The sequence below is a fragment of the Annulohypoxylon maeteangense genome, assembly GCF_022496945.1.
Source record: "Annulohypoxylon maeteangense strain CBS 123835 unplaced genomic scaffold GGS22scaffold_2, whole genome shotgun sequence".
In the NCBI taxonomy this organism is placed as follows: Eukaryota; Fungi; Ascomycota; class Sordariomycetes; order Xylariales; family Hypoxylaceae; genus Annulohypoxylon; species Annulohypoxylon maeteangense.
The window spans coordinates 3,037,759-3,056,164 of NW_025953249.1; the positions used below are offsets into that span (position 1 = coordinate 3,037,759).

An 18,406-nucleotide genomic window follows, 5' to 3' on the forward strand; every position below is an offset into this window, starting at 1 on the left:
ACCAGAGAGTCGGACAAGCGCACAGGCTAACTATAAGTCCGGGTGTACAAAGCTTACGCGTACCTGGAAAGCGCGCCGTCAGGGGTAATACAAAAACGGATTACAGAAAAGCAGCTACGGTCCATCTCCTATCTTTAATAATATTAATCATGCGATTGCAGCAATTCAATTCCGTGCCAATTACCTATCCAACAACAGTCATCTCGCCATCTCTCAAACGCCCACCAAATGAAACATCACAAGCATAATTCTAGCAACAACGCAATCTATGTTTCACGTCTCGATAACGTTGGAAACGTTCACATTTCAGTTACAGGGCTATCATAGGGCTGTTAGGAATATGCAGTACCTAGAGTAGGTACCTACGTTAGGTACCTACCCCACCTATCTCTATGTCGGTAGGTACTAGGTAGCGAGAGATATCGCATATTGGATCGACATCTAACCGACCCGTACAACTCGTATTCAGCTTGATGCAAGAAATTGTTGTCGACAGTGAGGCTCAACGCATCGGGACTAAACCAATACATAAAATTGACTACTACCGGTTTCTTTACGACCATCTACTTAGATATAAATGATCTACCTAATCTATATATAACTCCAGAGTTGCTTAGATCGACATCTAGGTACAACATCTAGGTACCTGGTATTCGATTTTCTAGGCTCTATTTTACCTACATACACCCTGGAAGAACCACGATTGTTTGCCTCATAGGCTGAGCATTCATCCCTACCTACCTATGTAGGTACACAGGGTATCAAACCAACAGATCGATAAGAAATCGGGTATTTAAGAGACAACACTGACGGCTTTACGCCGTGAACTAAAATTGAGTGGCATTTCTTCTATCTTTTGAAGTATCAATCGAAAGTAGAACATCATGTCACTATGCCTAGAACCTTGGGGTCCTAATACCGCCTTGCTTATCAGGAAAAGCCTTGGTTATTTGGCCCTAATCGGCCTGGCCGCTTTCCTTTATCGTCTCTATCAAGTTCGAATGTTGTTTCGACGAGTCCAAAAAGAGCATGGCATTGTAGGTGTCTCTTAATACAGTCGTCTTGCGGGGTTGAGCTGCTACGTCATCGTGTTGGGTCTCCTGGTGTCAAACGCGTTACAGCGTCTGTCTCGGTATCAGGCACAGTTCTGCGTCTAGATATCCAACCCGAGTTCAGCAAATGATTTTTCGGTGCTAACTGTTTATAGCCGATTCTCCCTCATTCGTTTATATTCGGCCATTTGGTGACAATCGCTAAAGCCAGCATAAAATACCGGATCCCGAGAGACGCTCATGGCCACTGGATATTCTATCACCTCAAGCGGGAATATCCCGATCTTTTAAACAGGGGTATAATGTATATGGATCCATGGCCAATTGGATACCCCATGATAGCTGTCTATCATCCAGATTTAATGGCCCAGTTCATTCAAGAGAATAGCCTCCCTAAATATTGGGCCATGGGACAGGTTGAGTTCGGAGCCTTCACAGGAGGTGAGGACTTGTTGAACCTAGATGGCCCAGAATGGAAGAAAGCTAGAAGCATATTCAATCCTGGCTTCTCAGCCAGGAACCTTTTATCGCTAGTTCCAAATATGATAGAGGAAGTCTTAGTCTTTCAAGAGCGACTCCGAAAAGCCGTGGCGTCTGAGCAAGTTGTGCGCCTCGAGGATTATACGACCGATATAGCCGTCGATATTGTTGGGTGTGCCGTATTGTAAGCTCGAGCGAACAGGATCCTTTTTGCGCAATTACGCCCAAGTCTAACATTGCAATAGGGGAACCCGTCTAGAAACGCAAGTCAAACCAAATCGACTAATGGCAACGATGAAGTCTCAGATTAGGCTAATCTTTTTCGAGCTTGACATTATGAAGCTATTAAACCCAATTAGAGTATTTAAAAACCTGATATACAATCGCATTATTCGGAACGAGCTCGTTCCTCTTATCTCAAATACAGCTCAAAACTACGAGAAAGTCGGAGGTCCCAAAACAATTATCTCCCTTGCTTTGAAGTCATATATCAATGAAGCACAAGGCTACTCAACTAGAGGGAATATTCCATACGACTTCATTGAACGAGTCGTTAAGCACATCAAGATTTTCATGTTTGCCGGACATGATACAACTGCTACTGTCCTCGCATACATATATTATCTGCTCAGCAAACATCCAGATAAGGCAGCTAAGATACGAGCTGAACATAATGAAGTTCTAGGTGTCGACCCGACAACTGCCGCCGACCGTATCAGAGCCGACCCTACGTTGCTGAACAAGATGCCCTACACGATAGCCGTTCTCCGAGAGACGCTGCGTCTATATCCGCCCGTGGGTGGTTCAATTCGCCAGTCCCCACCGGGGCATTTCCTTACACATCCCGAGACTGGAGTTCGGTATCCAACTTATGGTTTTATGCTACATTCCTCTGCGTCGACCATACAACGCGACCCGGAGTACTGGCATGATGCCGATTCGTTCATCCCGGAGCGATTTATGACGCACAATGGAAACGACCCTTTGTACCCCGTAAGAAACACGTGGCGACCATTTGAGCTGGGTCCACGAGCGTGTATTGGCCAAGAGTTGGTTTCCGTGGAGGTTAGACTCATCCTCGCCCTAACAGTGCGCGAGTTTCAAGTCGAGGAGGCCTATCCCATGGACGCGCCGGAATGGATGGGCGATAAAGCGTATCAGGTGGTTGACCCTGAAGACGTGGCCGCGGCCCATATCAAAGATGGCCTCCCCGTGAGAATTAAATCCATAAACCTGAACTAGTATTAACGCGACCACCCCTATGATGAATCCTCTTAGGCAATGAAGGAATTCACCAGAGCTTCTAGTATCCATCTAAAAGAGACGTGGATCTACTACAAAGCTGGTCCTATCATCTATCAATAACAGCGAGGAAATATCGATAAAGGGAGGTAGATACCTGCTGTAACAAGCATCACTACGCGACAAGAGACGGATCTTTCGTTACATCCTATTCCTCGTACTATGTGTCGATAATAGTCCATGTCTCTAAATCATTGCATTCTAAACAGTCCTCATACTTCACTGCTTCTTGATCTACGTGGCAGTTTTCGTGTTTCACGAAGAAATCGCTCTGTATCTTATTATCGGGCTCCATGGAAGGCTCAACCCTGGTGTGGTTCTCGTTATCCACCCTTTCCGTGTGCTTAGCTTGATCACAACCAGACTTGCATCCAGCCCCCTTTTTCGTACTAGCCCGTCCGGTTGAACGTTGAACAATAGTTCCAAATTTCTTTTCAGAGCAGATCATAAAATTGATAGCCTCGTCGATTACAGCATCTAGGTTGTCGTCGTTTATTTCCTCGAGACGCCGCTTCCAGAAATACCATCGCTCAAGACTAAAACCGCTTTTGCCGGTATACAGCGGCCCTCCACAGTACGGGCGACAGCGTCATTCTTCTTCGGGGAAGCCCGAATATGTACAGAGGAGTGATTCTTGTAGGAGTTGAGGCGCTGTTTGACTAAGCCACTCCCTTATAACTCGTTTCCCGATGTTCACCAGCGGCGTTTCACCATAGCTCGTCGTAGCTAACGGCGGAGTTTCGAGGGCACTTCTAAATTTCCAGATTGGATACGTTTTCCACTGGACGATTTGATATCGATAAAGCATGGCAAGGAAAGAGTTGAGGTTTATCCATTGGAATCCGGTAAAAATTTGGTCGTCTTGTTTAAAGCCTGGGCCTGTCCGAAGGTCGACGACACACACCAGAATGACGAGTACATCAGATACAACGCTTACTTAGATTCCAGGTTTCTCTCACGGACATTCGAAAATCTCCTAGGTTCTTCCACGCATGGACCTAACTCAGGTTAATGAGTATTATGCAGAAGGTATCTATTATTACACACCTCATCCTTCTCCTTCTCCTTCCCTGTAGTCGCGTATAGAGAAGCCACAGTCTGCACGAGCACGTCTTGTGCTAAATTGTGAGGTGGAATTTGGGCGGCAACCCGTACTATTTCTTCTCCGGATTCCTACGCAAAGCAATCGGGTTGCACCGCTGTTTGTGTAGAAGCAAGTTCTCCCACTCGGTCGATGAAATACTTCACTCTCCCTTTTGAAGCGATTACAGGAGGCAACTTCAAGGCACCTGCGAATACCTCGCTTATGTCACTTAACTTGCGACATTCCCGAGCCAAGTAATCAAAGAACTCCACACTAATCACTCTCCTCGCATCTAGTTCGTCCGGTTCTCATGAGCTGGATTCCGACGCGTCGGGTGGTACGTCGATTTCTCGCTGTGGGGACCCGGGTTCGGCTTTGTCAAACAGCGCGTTGGCGGCGGTTTCCACGGGGCGGGAAACTACTTCAACGCGCTATGTTGATGGTAAACCAAAGTACATGTGGCTGTGAGCCTATGATGAGTTTCTCGGTCTCTTTATTTTCATTTCTTCTTGGTGATGTAAATTTATATCCCGAAATTATTTCGTCGGGTCAGAGGTTGTGATGAAATGATGAGGAGAAGGGAAGTGCCTAACCCTGGTACAGTATTTACAAACTACGCTAGCCAGCGATAACCAATCAAAACTCACCGGACATTAAGAAGCTTTCTCAGAAGGGTATAGTACACAGTTTGAAAAACTGTGCTTGAAGTAGGGCAAATAACTGGTTACCACCTAGCATCGTCGACCAGCAAGAAATGTATCCAGTGCCTATTTCAAAGTAGTAGGTGCTCTCATTAACTATTACCTTCATTATTCACTTTCGAAATTCATGTTCTACGTAAGACCCATTTTCTCATTGGTTGGACCCATCTAATTTCTCGGGATCACAGTTCCTGTTCCATATTTATATAATTTATGAACTAATGAGGCTGTGTTGATGATGAATACAACAACTGTGTCTGAAAAGGATATTATGTCCAATGGATTTCATGTAAGTAGCTTTCGACTTTCTCCCAACACAACTACATAATTAACGTATTATTTTAGTACTCATAACCGGGCCTACCGAACGATGACCGCCAGCGGCGTGTCACCGCGGAGAAAGCCCGGCAGCAGGCAAGAGCCACGCCAGTTCAAGCTGCAATCCTTCCGGCAACTAGGCATAAGGAAGCGAAGAATGTAGCATACCCTAAGAATTTCTGGAGCTTAAGATTTAATATGATACGTAGTGATATCTACATAGGTACAGAATGTAGATCTTGGTTTTATCCTTTAAGCACATGGGAAATACTGAGTTGGAGGAAGCCTCATATAGGTATGTTCAGGTCGTTGCAGGCGGCTCGTATTCGGGTTCGTCGAAGTGGGTCTAGGGATGCTATCTCCCGATACTGATCGCGTGGGAGACGGGGATAGAGCGGCAGTGGCGCAGCTGACTTCGTGGAGAAAGGATCGGGAATGGACGTTATGAGTCTTGATATAGCCGACGGGATAGAAGGTCCGTTGCTGTACAATCACGAATACAGCTGATGTGTCAGTAGGTATTTGATGATTGATGCCTAGTCGGTACATACCGGGAAGGATAAATGAGTCGATTATTTGCCAAGTACCTACTATTTACATATGGATGCCTGAACTCCGGGTTTCGGATGCCGCCGCTGTTCACGGATATCTCATAATCGCCGTGTTCCCGGGGAAGACCCACTCCCGAACCGGGTTAACTACAGTTAGTTTGATCACATAATAGGATACGATATGATCCATAATGCTATACTAATGAGTTTCATGTGTGCTACCATGAGAAAATCAACTATTACATATGTAGTTACTAGGTAGGTAGGCACATGCTTAACTCACCTGGGTATCATATCCACTCATGTAAATATGGTGACAGCGGATTACTTACCTATATAGATGTAGTTAGCTAGGTATATGAGCGCTAAAAGAGGTTTCCAGGCTACCTTGATTTGTAGATATCCATGATAGAATGTGACAATAAATTGGGGGCGTGATCTCAACTGAACAAGTTGACCTGCTTACTAGTAATAGACTAGAAACATATCTCAATGTACGTGATTATAAGGTTAGTAGTTACCTCATTTAAGCATAATCTACTATAGAATTTTCTAGCTTGTGGGAGCTCCCGCCTTCTAAAGGTCTTCGATCGTAGGTAGACTTTAAAATTTCCCTCGTTTAGTAACTTTTCAGAGGAAATCCTACCAAAGTGTAACCCTATTGGGATTATTCGTCCGCCGCAGTCCGGATCTCGGTTCGACGGATTCAAAATTCTGTCATTTGTCATCCCCGGTCGATTCATGCTCGTGATGTGGAGACCAAGATGCAGGAGACCTTGATTTCCAAATGCGACTAGGTGTTTGCATACAGCATTCCGAGGTGCGAATCGACTTGAAGCTTAGATTTTAGCGTCTATATCCACATGATCGAAACCAAAAGCCATCAGAATCGCCAAGTCATCGCAGGGAACCGACATTTGCAGTGGCAGTGTAACCTGGGTTGTCAATCCACCCGTGGGAAGTAAGGAGTCGAAAACGGCATGGTACAATTCGCTGCTTCGGCATTAATAGGGAAATGATGAATTTATTCCGGGATGGCGCATTCTAGGCTTCCAGAGGGGTTACAGCGTACATACTCTACCACAATGACGAACCAGGTGGTTATCTATTGGCATGGGTAGATGGATCCTCTCAAGAATACGCGGCCTTTATCACCGATTGATGGTGCCATGCTTGCGGGGGCTGGTTGGTTTGGTCACCATGTATAAGATCTCGTAGCAGACAGGTCCGAAAGGTGCGCGCGGAAACCGAGGCAAGGGAGGACAATCTAGACGAAGATATATAGCAAAGAATGTCCCAATGCTACCTCGGATGAACAGAGGATCAATAAAAAACGGCAGCTTCATATTACCCGACGAGATCAAAATGGCCAACGAGAATTTCAAAGTTATAGTGGTTGGTGGAGGCCCCGTGGGATTAACTTTGGCACACTCGCTTGCCAAAGCCGGTATTGACTATGTCATCCTCGAGCGCCGCAAGAGTATCGCGGAAGACGAAGGCGCAAGCTTGGTTCTTGCCCCTCATGGAATGCGTGCCTTGGCTCAGTTCGGCCTTCTGGATAGCCTTCTCAAGATCAGTGTAGAGATGAGCGATATGCGGATCGTCACCGGCGACAACCGCCCATTAAAAAGGTTTCTAGCTCATGATGTATTCAGAAAGGCGTAAGTTTATTGCAACCCCCCCCTAGACATAGATAGTGCTAACACGCGCCTTATTGACAAGCCATGGAATTGGGTCGCATATATTTCACAGAGCTCACCTGGTTAAGGCTCTCTACGATGGCCTGAGCAAGGAACGCAAATCTTGTGTTCTGACTAATAAAAAAGTGACGGATGTTATGGCCGACGATTCTGGTGTCACTGTTAGCTGTTCGGACGGGACGAAGTACGAAGGGTCCATCGTGATCGGAGCCGAAGGGGTCCATAGCCGGACACGTGAACGTATGCGTTCCCTTGCCTTAAAAGCGTCGCCTACCATCGACATCGACGACGACAAGCCGTTCATGTGCTCCTATAAGACGCTGTGGTGCTCATTCCCTCTGCAGGGTGATGAGAAGGGCGCCCCTGGCTTGGCGTGGGCGGCGCATGCCAAGGACCACTCTGTTCAGTATCTCGTAGGGTCGGAGAGGGCGTGGATTTTCATATACGAGCTTCTCCCCAACTCGCCGATAAGGATGGGGACTCGCTACACTGAACAAGATGCTATAGAGTTCGCGAATAAATGGGCCCATATGCCTGTCGGCGATGGACTGACGGTGAAGGAGGTGTTCGCGCAGCGATACACAGTCGGCATGGCGGTCCTCGAAGAAGGTATCTTGAAGCGCTGGTCTTGGGGGCGGATCGTGCTCGCTGGCGATGCGGCCCACAAATTCACGCCAAACCAAGGTCTTGGGTATATCAACGGTTTGCAAGATGCGGTAGCCCTCACCAACGAGCTACACCGAGCCATACATACCCCTTCGCGACAGTATGGTGATGAGAATGACAAGAACGGGCCGAGCCTCGAGACCTTGTCTGCCGCGTTTGAGCGCTATCAGAATTCGCGCATGGATGATGTCAAAGAAGATTGGACACTCTCGATCATAGAGACGAAAATGTCGGCCTGGTATAATTCGGTGTATTGGGCTTTCGACTATTTTGTTCAGCCGTACTTTCCTCGTTTCATCAATCTTCTGGTTTTGAGGTTTATCATTTCAGGGCGTGCGCGTAAGGGCCAGGTGCTCAATTTCTTGGACGATAAGGAGCCCTTCCCAACAGCGACTATTCCTTGGAAATACCCTATTCCGGGTCGTGCTGCTCTAGCGGAACCTAGGAAGGTCGGGCGTAGCTCAGCGTCATCGTTTCTTGGGATTTTCAGTGTCTTGTTTCTTTCGATGACGGCGTCGGTGGTGATTAGTGGTCGTTATAGACTTACATGAGTGGACCTAGATATACAGAGAATGTATGTATGTGTATGTGTATGTATGTGATAGCTAGTTATTTATACCTGAGTATTGTTTGAATTTGTAAATGTTAAGCGCAGCTAGAAAATGATCATTGTATTTGAACCTTCGAAGATCCCGTTCTCGGATAGGTGAAATTTTTTGTCCCACAAAACATGGCATCGTCTATTAAAGATGAATTTTAGCATTATAACATGAGATTTTGATTTAATAGCTGGCTTTAATGAATCAGGATTAAAAGATGAAAAGATGAAAGTCTTGAATGCTCGGGGATTAGCGGGGCTTGAACCTAACTAGCGCCGGATATGTCGGGATTACTACAATGTGGCTGAAGTCCTGACTTATGTAGGTGCACAATAATGTGGCTTGCTTGAGACACTGATACTAGTAGCCTAGAGCCCTGAGCTTTCCAATAGCTACCTACCTACCTGTACTGTTCCGAATTTCGTCCCGCTCACATCGACTCGTTACAGGCATCCGAATTTCTAAAGATCTCCTTCACTTGCCGCAGGCTCTTCCTGCATCTGTAGTCATCGTATTTGGCGAACGGCGACCCAATGACTTGTGCGAGATATCACTAGACTTTTCTACGGCATCCATTCCTCTTACGAATCTAGCCACTGCCGCATTATCTTCGACGTAGCCCGAAAATGTCAACAACACCTGCTCCGCCTGAGGATCAGGCAAGATTATTGGAAGATGCCTTGATTGCAGTGCGCCAACAGACTGCGCTTATGCGCAAATGCCTCGACACACCCGGGAAGCTTATGGATGCTCTTAAATGCTGGTGAGTCGAGATGTGATTTAATTGCCCTTACAATAACCTCGTGTCCGGGTTCTCTTATTTTTAGCTAGCTAACTGTAGATTGCGTAGCTCTACTCTAGTCGCCGAGCTGCGGACAAGCAGTTTGGGTCCAAAACAATACTACGAATTATACATGGCTGTCTTCGATGCTATGCGCTATCTTTCCATGCACCTTCGGGAGAACCACCCTACCAACCATCTCGCTGACCTCTATGAACTTGTCCAATATGCCGGCAACATTATTCCACGTTTGTATCTGATGATAACTGTCGGTACCGCATACATGTCTATACCTGGGGCACCAGTAAAAGAGTTGATGAAAGATATGATGGATATGAGCCGTGGTGTTCAACACCCCATTCGCGGTCTATTCCTACGTTACTACTTATCCGGACAAGCTAGAGACTACCTACCCGCCGGCGATGGCGATGGCCCCGAAGGAAATCTCCAGGATTCTATCAACTTCATCCTAACAAATTTTGTCGAGATGAACAAGCTCTGGGTACGGCTACAACATCAAGGCCACTCACGAGAGCGCGAGCAGAGGACAAAGGAACGCAAAGAGCTACAACTTCTCGTCGGTAGCAATATCGTACGGCTAAGCCAATTGGTGGATCTCGAGGCCTACCAGGACGGTATCTTGGGTCCGTTACTCGAACAAGTGGTACAATGTCGCGACGTCCTCGCCCAAGAGTATCTCTTAGAGATAATCACTCAGGTTTTCCCAGATGAGTTCCATCTACATACTCTCGATCAATTCCTTGCTGCGGTATCACGGCTGAACCCTCACGTCAACGTCAAGGCTATTGTTATTGGCTTGATGGATAGGCTATCTGCCTATGCTGAGCGGGAATCCCAGGAAGAAATTGCTGAAGACAAAGCCAAACTCGAAGAGGATGCGCTCGCGAATCTTTTAGAAAAAGTCCGATTAAGCAAAGAACAACCAGAGGCAAAGCCAACCGCAGAAGAAGAATCTGTGGACGCGAATGGCGTTCATGCCAATGGTGAGGCTACTGATTTTGCAGAAAGTCACGCGCCGGTAGACTCCGAACCAGCCCCGTCAGTCGCGGATACAGAAGCAACAGCAGTCGAGAAAGAAACGGACGGATCTTCTCAAGCTACCAAGAAGCAGCGTGGGATCCCCCCTAACGTCAAGCTGTACGAGGTTTTCTTTGAGCAAGTCAATAATCTTGTCAATGCGCAGCACCTACCCATCCAGGATACGATTGCCTTGTTGGTCTCACTCGCCAATCTTGCATTGAACATATATCCCGGCCGGCTTGATTATGTTGACCAGATTCTTGAGTATGCGAATCAAAAGGTCAAGGAACATGCCAACAGTGCTGATCTTCACTCTGCCCCAGCACAGCAGAGTCTACTCGGATTACTTCATGCTCCACTCAAGAGATATGTTTCTATTTTTACTGCCCTTTCTCTTCCTACCTATGTACCCCTCTTCCAGTCCCAAACCTATCCTACAAGAAGAGCTGTTGCTGGTGAAGTTGCGAGAACTCTGCTACGTAACCAAACCAAAATATCTACTACTACCCAACTTGAAAACGTCCTGGAGGTCCTGAAGGTCTTAATCAAGGAGGGATCTCAACCCCCTGCTGGTTATCCTGGTGGTCCTCAGCGTCGAGCTCTTGAGACCGATGAAACGATGGAAGAACAAGGTTGGTTGGCCCGGATTATCCATCTACTAGACGGTGAAAACAATGATACCCAATTCCGCCTTCTTCAAATGGTCCGTAAAGCGTTTGCCGAAGGAAATGAGAGGATCCGTACGACAACCCCACCCTTAATCACCGCAGGTATGAAGCTTGCGCGCCGCTTCAAAGCTAGAGAGCACTATGATGACAACTGGGAAACTCAATTAAGTGCCCTCTATAAATTCTTGCACTCCGCGATTTCCAGTATTTATACCAGAGTCAATGGGTCAGGTGCTGCAGAACTTTCCCTAAGGTTGTTCTCCGCTTGCGGTCAGACCGCCGATATGACCAGCTTCGAAGAAGTTGCCTATGAATTCTTTGCGCAAGCTTTTACAGTGTATGAGGAGGCAATCTCTGATTCCAAGGCGCAATTTCAAGCTGTGTGTGTCATTGCCAATGCTCTGCACCAGACGAGGAATTTCGGCAAAGAGAATTACGATACTCTTATCACAAAGTGCGCTCTACATGGAAGCAAGCTTCTGCGGAAGCCAGATCAGTGCAGAGCAGTATATCTAGCAAGCCACCTTTGGTGGGCAACACCGATTGCTGCCGTTGAAGAATCGGATGAAGGTGTAAGTTTTATTGGTGGCGTTGATCTGCAGAGCTTGACTAACCCCCCACCACAGCTCTATCGGGACGGAAAACGAGTCTTAGAATGCCTGCAGCGAGCCCTGCGTGTTGCAGACTCCTGTATGGAGCAGGCAACGTCAATCGAGCTATTTGTCGAGATTTTGGATCGTTACGTCTATTATTTTGATCAGCAAAATGAATCAGTAAGGAGCATATATCGCGTATCTTGTGGAGACATAACTAAGCTTACCATTTATAGGTTACTACTAAATACATCAATGGTCTCATTGAGCTTATTCACTCAAACTTAGGCACAAACCAACAGGACTCTGCCAGTATAGAGAGCAGCAAGCGGCATTTCAAGCATACCCTAGATAATATCGCATCTAGGCAGTACGAAGGGGTTGTTCTCCAACCGCCACAAAAATGAGTATGTCTCCATAGAGATACCGGAACGCTTTCAAATCACGCGATCGCGACATGTACGAGTTGCCCTGAGGGTATTATACCAAGGTTAAGGAGCCTGCGTCGTTACAAGGGAAGGGGTAGTTTCTGTGGCCTTCCGTTTAGTTATAGATTACTGTGTACATATGTATATTCTTGACGATTTCCTAGGATGCGTTGGCTTCTCGTAGGAGTCTCGGCGTCCTCGCGTCCTTTTTGAGAATTGCTTTTTAGTTAGTGCCGATAGTCCCCTGACCCCTCTTGTACCAGTTCGTAGGGAAGCCGGATTCGCGGATATCAACACCGAAGGTCTTTTTGACTAGATATCTATCATAGGCGATGCAAACGCAGATGCAGATGCAAGATGCATTTCTAGAAATCAATTCCACCCGCCATCCGTAATCTTGTATTGATTTGTTTATATGATCACTTAGTACGGTACAGTTATATCGCTATGATTTAATACGTGTTACGTGTATTTAGGTACATGTAAGCTTGAGTCCTTCCAAGGTTTGAGTTAGGTTCCTTCCCCTGATTGTGGCAGTGCCACATGACTAATATGCTCCGCAACTAAGAAACTAAGAAACTAAGAAACCATGACCTGCAAGTCCTCAAGATCCAAATGCAGAAGCCATTTGAGACATCTAACTTCGTAAACTTTATTTTTTCAGCGTCATGTTTCCTTTTTAAATGATACCTAATATATCAATTATCCTCGTTTCCCGTTTTCCCCCTTTCGATGTCCACCTCGGTGGTATTGAATCTACTCTTGGCTCTTTCCCTTGATTAAACTTTCTTGTCAAATCCACTCCTTTATCGTTACTCGACTCGTATCGCTCGTTTCAACTACTCTTACTACTAATCCCTCCCAACGATCCGATGTATTTTTCTTCATCCGACCGACTCCATCAAGAAAACTGATATAAATTTCATCTCTTAAAGCATATAAATGACGTTGTACAATCACAATGCCTTCCGAAAAATCCCAATATATACCACCACCCCCAATACCAACTTACGATGAAGCGACCGGCGGGAATTCATCAGGCCACCGACCTCATTCGCCAATAGATACGAGACCCAACCACGAAACCGAAGCGCAATCACTTCTCTTCTCACGATCCCGGCAGACTGACTCATCAAGACGTGCGCCCGACGGTTATCGACCTCCTTACGTAGAGTCAGACGATGAAGGATCGCAATGGACGCTCGAAGAAGATGACAGCGATGATGGTGATGATGGTGAAGGTACGCGCGTCCGGCGCGAAATGCAAGAGCTGGAAGTTGAAGATCCATTAGATGATACAAGTTCCAGATCATCTACATCATCGTGGACAAAACGGATAGCATCTTCTCTACCCCAATGGAAATGGCAATGGCGATGGCGACTTCCCAGGTTTACTGTTCGATTACCTCGCCAAAACGATGTGACGAATGATCAAGATAACGAGCCGACCGAGAGAAGGAGGTTTAGGTTGCCGAAAATAAATAGCGCCGCTGCTATACTCTTGGTTGGTAGATTGCTCGCCGTTTTCTTAATTCTAGGCTTCCTCTACATCCTCTTCATGAGTGATCTTTTCACAAAAATGACGAGGCGTATTGGTGGGCACATGTTCGACCCTGAAGCTGTGCGACAATATGTACAAGCCGAAGTTAACTCCGATTCGATGAGAAATACTCTCAAGCACTTTACGAGCTACGCACATATCGCGGGAACCGAAGGCGACTATGCGCTAGCAATGGACGTGCGGAACGACTTCATGAATTATGGATTGGAGGATGTAATGGTCGACGAATACCAGGTTTACCTAAACTTTCCGATTCCAGGTGGCAGAGCTGTACAGATCATGTCTGAAGATGGAAAGGAAGCTGCGTGGACTGCTGCCTTGGAAGAAAATGAAGTTGGCGAAGAGACGGCCGGTCATCAAACACTTGTATTCCACGGACATTCTAAGGCTGGCGATGTGAAAGGACCACTAATCTATGCTAATTATGGATCGAGAGAAGATTTCAAAATGCTAGCAGACAAGGGAATCGACACGAAAGGCGCCATCGCGCTCGTGCGCTATTATGGCACTCAAGGCGATAGGGCTCTGAAGATCAAAGCAGCAGAATTGGCTGGATTTGCCGGATGCATCATATACAGCGACCCGGCAGATGACGGCTTTGTAAAAGGGGAGCCAGCTCCCAACGGACGATACATGCCAGCGGACGGTGTCCAGAGAGGTGGTGTCAGTTTAATGAGCTGGGTAGTAGGCGACGTGCTTACCCCTGGTTGGGAAAGCAAGGAGGGCCAGCCTCGGATGGAGAAGAGCAAAGCTGCAGGTCTTGTCGGCATTCCAAGTCTACCATTGGCCTGGCGCGATGCTCAAGTGCTCCTACAGCATATCCAAGGCTTCGGCGAGCCGTGCCCAAATGACTGGCAAGGGGGCGTACCTGATGTCGAGTGGTGGTCAGGAAATTCATCGTCGCCGATCGTGCGACTGAAGAACGAACAAGACGAGAATGAACGACAGAAGATCTGGAACATCTACGGAAAAATTACCGGTATCGAGCAGAATGAGAAGTCAATCATTATTGGCAACCATCGTGACGCTTGGTCCTTTGGTGCGACGGATCCTAATTCGGGAACCGCAATCATGCTCGAAGTTGCTCGCATCTTTGGCGATCTCCTAAGTAGAGGGTGGAGACCACTTCGCACAATCGAATTCATGAGTTGGGATGCCGAAGAATACAACTTAATCGGCAGTACAGAATATGTTGAGAATAACCTAGAGGCTCTACAGAAAAACGGCTTTGCTTATATAAATCTGGACACTGCTGTTTCCGGCCAGGAGTTCCATGCTGCCGCGTCTCCAGTGTTTCGAAAAGTTCTCTACAAAGTGCTCGACAGAGTCGTCGACCCCAATTTCAACGCTACGCTGCGTGCCCTGTGGGATGGTCGCAATGCAGAGCTCGAGGGCCTCGGCGCTGGTAGCGACTACGTCGCATTCCAGGACATTGCGGGTACCAGCTCTATCGACATTCGATTTGACGGTGCCATGCACCCTTACCATTCTTCATATGACAACTTTGACTGGATGGATCGTGTTAGTGACCCGGGCTTTGTATATCACAACCTCCTCGGCCAGGTTCTTGGGCTCCTCATCCTCGAACTAGCCGACAGACCAGTTTTACCTTTCGACATGGGCAACTATGCACTGGCTCTCGGCCGCTATCTAGGAAACCTATGGCAGTGGGGCGAAGATAAGGATGTCAACAAACACTATACTCTGGACCCAATCAAGGATGCAGTTACTGAGGTCGAGAAGGCCGTCTCGGAATTCGAGAGGTGGGAATCTAATTGGCAATCAGCCGTTTTATCATCAAACGGGTGGGAACCAGTAGGGTTAGGACAAAAAAGAGGTGACTATAACAGTCGTATGGCTGACTTTGAGAGTGGTCTGCTTGATTTGGAATTTGGTGGCGGGGTAAGTCGACTTTCACTGCCACATTCTAGACAATTTGGTTACTTACTGACATTTGATCATAGATTCCAAACCGAACCCAATTTAAGCATGTCGTATTTGGTCCGCAGCTGTGGTCCGGATATGACGAGGCGTATTTCCCAGCCATTCGGGACGCCGTGGACGCGGAGGATTGGTCGCTGACCCAAAAGCTCATCGACAAGACCGCAGGTATCATAGCGAAGGCGGCTAAAGCGCTGTTGGAATAATGGTCAGCTCGAAAAGGGTGCCCTAATTTCAAGAAAGCTTCTTGTGGGTTATAATGGGTTGCATTGCTCGGCGTCAACGGGGTTACGGGTGGTTCTCGTCATTGTGTATTGTATATGTAGATGTAGGTGACCGACTCCTATGCTTCTACCTGGTCTATTTCAGGGTATCGTCACATAGCTTGATGGCCGGCTCGGAAGCTGGCTGAGAATAGTATATTTGAGAAATATGACCGTTGTTTTGAGAACTGTTAACAGATACAGGTGTTTCGTACTGGTATCATACGACACTAATCTTACAAGCCTTTTTTTATTCAGATTAAACGATTCTTTCCTATTTTTCATTCCTCTTTTCAATTTCAGTATCATTTAGCATAGGCACTTTTTTCATCCAAAAAACGAACCGCCATTTTTAACACTTGGGTATGTTACGCTCATTTTAAATACAAATATCCAACCGATCCAGTTCTCTAACTATAAATACAACAGCCCGGTCACCATATCAGAAACCCTGAAACCCGTCACCGACGCCCACCACGATCCGTATACATTCCCCTGGCTCCCGACTCCAGCACAGTAAACCAAACCAAACACGAAATAAAAATTTAGCGATAGTCCTTTTTGCCTTTTTCAATACCCGATCTGATACACCTGACTCCCGCTATACTGATTAATCTCCTCGGGGCTCAGCGGGTCGTCGGAGTCCCAGCGCCGGAACCGACACGCGTCCGTGGCGCACTTGTACCATAACGTGTTCGGGTTCTTCGCCTTGTCCCCTGTTATGTCCTCTCGCGCCGCGTGGCCGCACCAGCACCGTGGCCATAGCCGGTCTTTGGGCGTTACGCCTGTCCGTCCCGCTGCCCAGGTTAGACGCGAGTCGGCCCAGCAGATGAAGGAGCCGTAGCCGGGACACTGGGTGGGAGGGGTTAGTGTGGGGTTTGGTGATTGGGGAAGGGGGTGGGGACTTACGTCGCGGCATTTGTAGTATAGTCGATTTGGATTCCGGCTTGATGTCGATTCTTCGCGTTCGATTACAAGGTGTTCTGGATTCTTCTTCGGACAGCGGAGGGCTGGACGATCTGGGTATTCTGGGTGGTGGAAGGGGATGGGGAGAGGGAGGGGTGAGGGAGTGGAGGAGCGGTAGAAGGGGATCGGTGTCAGGTCGAATTCTGGGGAGGAACCTCGCTGCTTCTTGGGTGAGAACTCGAATTTGTCGTCATCTGAGTCGTCGGCTTTGATGAAGCGGGGGTATTCGTCTATTGGAGATGATGGGGCGTTGTAGTCTCCGGACTCTTCCTTGACGATGACGGTGATTTCTGGGGACTCATAACGGCGCTTGAGTTGTTTTGGACTGTTGTTATTACTGTTAATGCCGTTGGTCGCCGTTGGGATGGGGCTCCTTCCGCGTTCTGCGGTGGCGGATAGCTCGGAGACGGAATTACTGTTGCTGGCTTCCGCCACTGTCACTGTTGATCTAGATGGCGAGACTACTTCAACCTCAACCCGACTCCTTGATATTATCGCCGGTGAAGGTGAGCGACGAACTTGTTTCCCCTTGAATATCGCTGGCGGACCATCAAGTTCTTGGATTTCTCTTTCTCCCGCAAGCTCTCCGGGGGGAGCCGGTGTCACTTCTCTCGATAAGGTCCTGGAACTCTCGCGCTCACATCTATCCGTCCCAAGGGTGGTAGAAGATGACTTTGGACCCATCACAGGTTGAACCGATGGCTCCCTTGACGGTACCGTCAAGTCGATGACCTCGCACTCCCTAGCCGCCGTCGTCTCTACACGGATAATTATGGTGGCCCTAAAGAGTTTGCGAATAAGGGTCTTGATCGACATGGCGGGCATTTTAAGAAATGACTTACATGACAGAAAAAAAAGGAAGAATCAGACTTGATTGGAAGAACTGCGAAGATCTATAGTTATAATTCCCTCTTCATTTCGTGGGATAAGGGGGGAGAAGCCAGGATCCGAGTGTCGCGAGCCACGCCCATGCCTAGATACATAAGTAATCTCCGGGTCCGCGACGCCCAGAATCCCTCATTCTAACCTTTTTCTATTTTCTCGTTCGCGCGTTTGCAACATCTCCCGTTTTGCCTTGGGGATCTGCCCATCTGTGCGCCTTGCTACGGTGCAGATATGCAAAGATAGCCACGTTCAGCCGCTGCCCGGGGTATCGCCTTAGCTCCATGCGAGTGCGCTTAGGGGTACGCGACAATTGGCTACAACGCGTTTATTGTGTGTTGGAGACTTGGTTCGGACACCGCAGCTGAAAGTTAGGCTACGTCAATAAGTACGTGCTTGTTGGGGTCGCGGACGGTTAGTCTACCGCTCCCGCGCACGTCACACAAATATCCTAGCAAACCTGCCCGTCGCGAAACCCTTCGGATCCCCGGACTCAGGTGAACCCCCATGGAGAGAGCGGAACAAACCCGTGTGCCCAACGTCATTGCATAGATAGTAAGGTATCAACAACGTCGCCATTGGGCTTAGTCACGACGCCAAATCTATAAATGGTTTGACGCTTAGACGAATCAGCCTTTAGCGGAATTAAAAAGAGATCACGAGATGCTCTTTGGACTGTTTTCGTACATGCTCTCTTGAGCGAGACGCTGTCGTATTTCCTATTTTGTGGCTCGGCGGGCTGGATAGGCTGGGTTTGTCGAGATAGAAGGGGGATAACAGCCACCACCAAGTTTTCGAGGCGCATGTATCGAGAGAATTTACCACAAAG

General features: G+C 47.6%; 5 protein-coding genes across 5 annotated transcripts; 4 read left to right on the forward strand and 1 right to left on the reverse strand.

Moving 5' to 3' along the window:
* Positions 1 to 602: 602 nt before the first annotated feature.
* GGS22DRAFT_71081 (cytochrome P450) lies at positions 603 to 2,884 on the forward strand. Its single transcript, XM_047967879.1, has 3 exons — positions 603 to 1,037; positions 1,208 to 1,716; positions 1,778 to 2,884. Exons 1-3 carry the CDS (start codon positions 885 to 887, stop codon positions 2,772 to 2,774), a joined length of 1,659 nt encoding a protein of 552 aa, XP_047823270.1. The 5' UTR covers positions 603 to 884; the 3' UTR covers positions 2,775 to 2,884.
* A 3,969-nt stretch (positions 2,885 to 6,853) lies between these two features.
* Positions 6,854 to 8,405, forward strand: GGS22DRAFT_185015 (FAD/NAD(P)-binding domain-containing protein; the record flags this gene model as incomplete). Its single annotated transcript, XM_047964260.1, has 2 exons — positions 6,854 to 7,149; positions 7,211 to 8,405. The coding sequence occupies 2 exons, from the start codon at positions 6,854 to 6,856 to the stop codon at positions 8,403 to 8,405; spliced, it is 1,491 nt and encodes a 496-aa protein (XP_047823271.1).
* Positions 8,406 to 8,867: 462 nt separating this feature from the next.
* GGS22DRAFT_153891 (vacuolar protein sorting-associated protein 35) lies at positions 8,868 to 12,357 on the forward strand. Its single transcript, XM_047959939.1, has 4 exons — positions 8,868 to 9,216; positions 9,304 to 11,515; positions 11,570 to 11,716; positions 11,773 to 12,357. The coding sequence occupies exons 1-4, from the start codon at positions 9,080 to 9,082 to the stop codon at positions 11,941 to 11,943; spliced, it is 2,667 nt and encodes an 888-aa protein (XP_047823272.1). The 5' UTR covers positions 8,868 to 9,079; the 3' UTR covers positions 11,944 to 12,357.
* A 431-nt stretch (positions 12,358 to 12,788) lies between these two features.
* On the forward strand, positions 12,789 to 15,752 carry GGS22DRAFT_71135 (Zn-dependent exopeptidase). The gene is made up of 2 exons (XM_047967881.1): positions 12,789 to 15,427; positions 15,490 to 15,752. The coding sequence occupies exons 1-2, from the start codon at positions 12,926 to 12,928 to the stop codon at positions 15,670 to 15,672; spliced, it is 2,685 nt and encodes an 894-aa protein (XP_047823273.1). The 5' UTR covers positions 12,789 to 12,925; the 3' UTR covers positions 15,673 to 15,752.
* A 320-nt stretch (positions 15,753 to 16,072) lies between these two features.
* GGS22DRAFT_153893 (uncharacterized protein) lies at positions 16,073 to 18,170 on the reverse strand. The gene is made up of 3 exons (XM_047959940.1): positions 17,538 to 18,170; positions 16,639 to 17,476; positions 16,073 to 16,581 (listed from the first exon to the last, which is right to left on the reverse strand). Coding segments are annotated over exons 1-3 (1,122 nt in total). The 5' UTR covers positions 17,540 to 18,170; the 3' UTR covers positions 16,073 to 16,299.
* Positions 18,171 to 18,406: the final 236 nt, after the last annotated feature.

What these genes read in the sequence shown, in the direction of transcription:
- GGS22DRAFT_71081 (XM_047967879.1), top strand. Translation starts at nt 885, where the DNA reads ATGTCACTATGCCTAGAACCTTGGGGTCCTAATACCGCCTTGCTTATC. An exon ending in TCCAAAAAGAGCATGGCATT is followed by an intron (nt 1,038 to 1,207) that starts GTAGGTGTCTCT and finishes AACTGTTTATAG; the next exon opens with CCGATTCTCCCTCATTCGTT. An exon ending in ATTGTTGGGTGTGCCGTATT is followed by an intron (nt 1,717 to 1,777) that starts GTAAGCTCGAGC and finishes ACATTGCAATAG; the next exon opens with GGGAACCCGTCTAGAAACGC.
- GGS22DRAFT_153891 (XM_047959939.1), top strand. Translation starts at nt 9,080, where the DNA reads ATGTCAACAACACCTGCTCCGCCTGAGGATCAGGCAAGATTATTGGAA. An exon ending in ATGGATGCTCTTAAATGCTG is followed by an intron (nt 9,217 to 9,303) that starts GTGAGTCGAGAT and finishes TAGATTGCGTAG; the next exon opens with CTCTACTCTAGTCGCCGAGC. An exon ending in TTGATCAGCAAAATGAATCA is followed by an intron (nt 11,717 to 11,772) that starts GTAAGGAGCATA and finishes TACCATTTATAG; the next exon opens with GTTACTACTAAATACATCAA.
- GGS22DRAFT_153893 (XM_047959940.1), bottom strand. An exon ending in TATACTACAAATGCCGCGAC is followed by an intron (nt 16,582 to 16,638) that starts GTAAGTCCCCAC and finishes CCTCCCACCCAG; the next exon opens with TGTCCCGGCTACGGCTCCTT.
- GGS22DRAFT_71135 (XM_047967881.1), top strand. Translation starts at nt 12,926, where the DNA reads ATGCCTTCCGAAAAATCCCAATATATACCACCACCCCCAATACCAACT. An exon ending in ATTTGGAATTTGGTGGCGGG is followed by an intron (nt 15,428 to 15,489) that starts GTAAGTCGACTT and finishes ATTTGATCATAG; the next exon opens with ATTCCAAACCGAACCCAATT.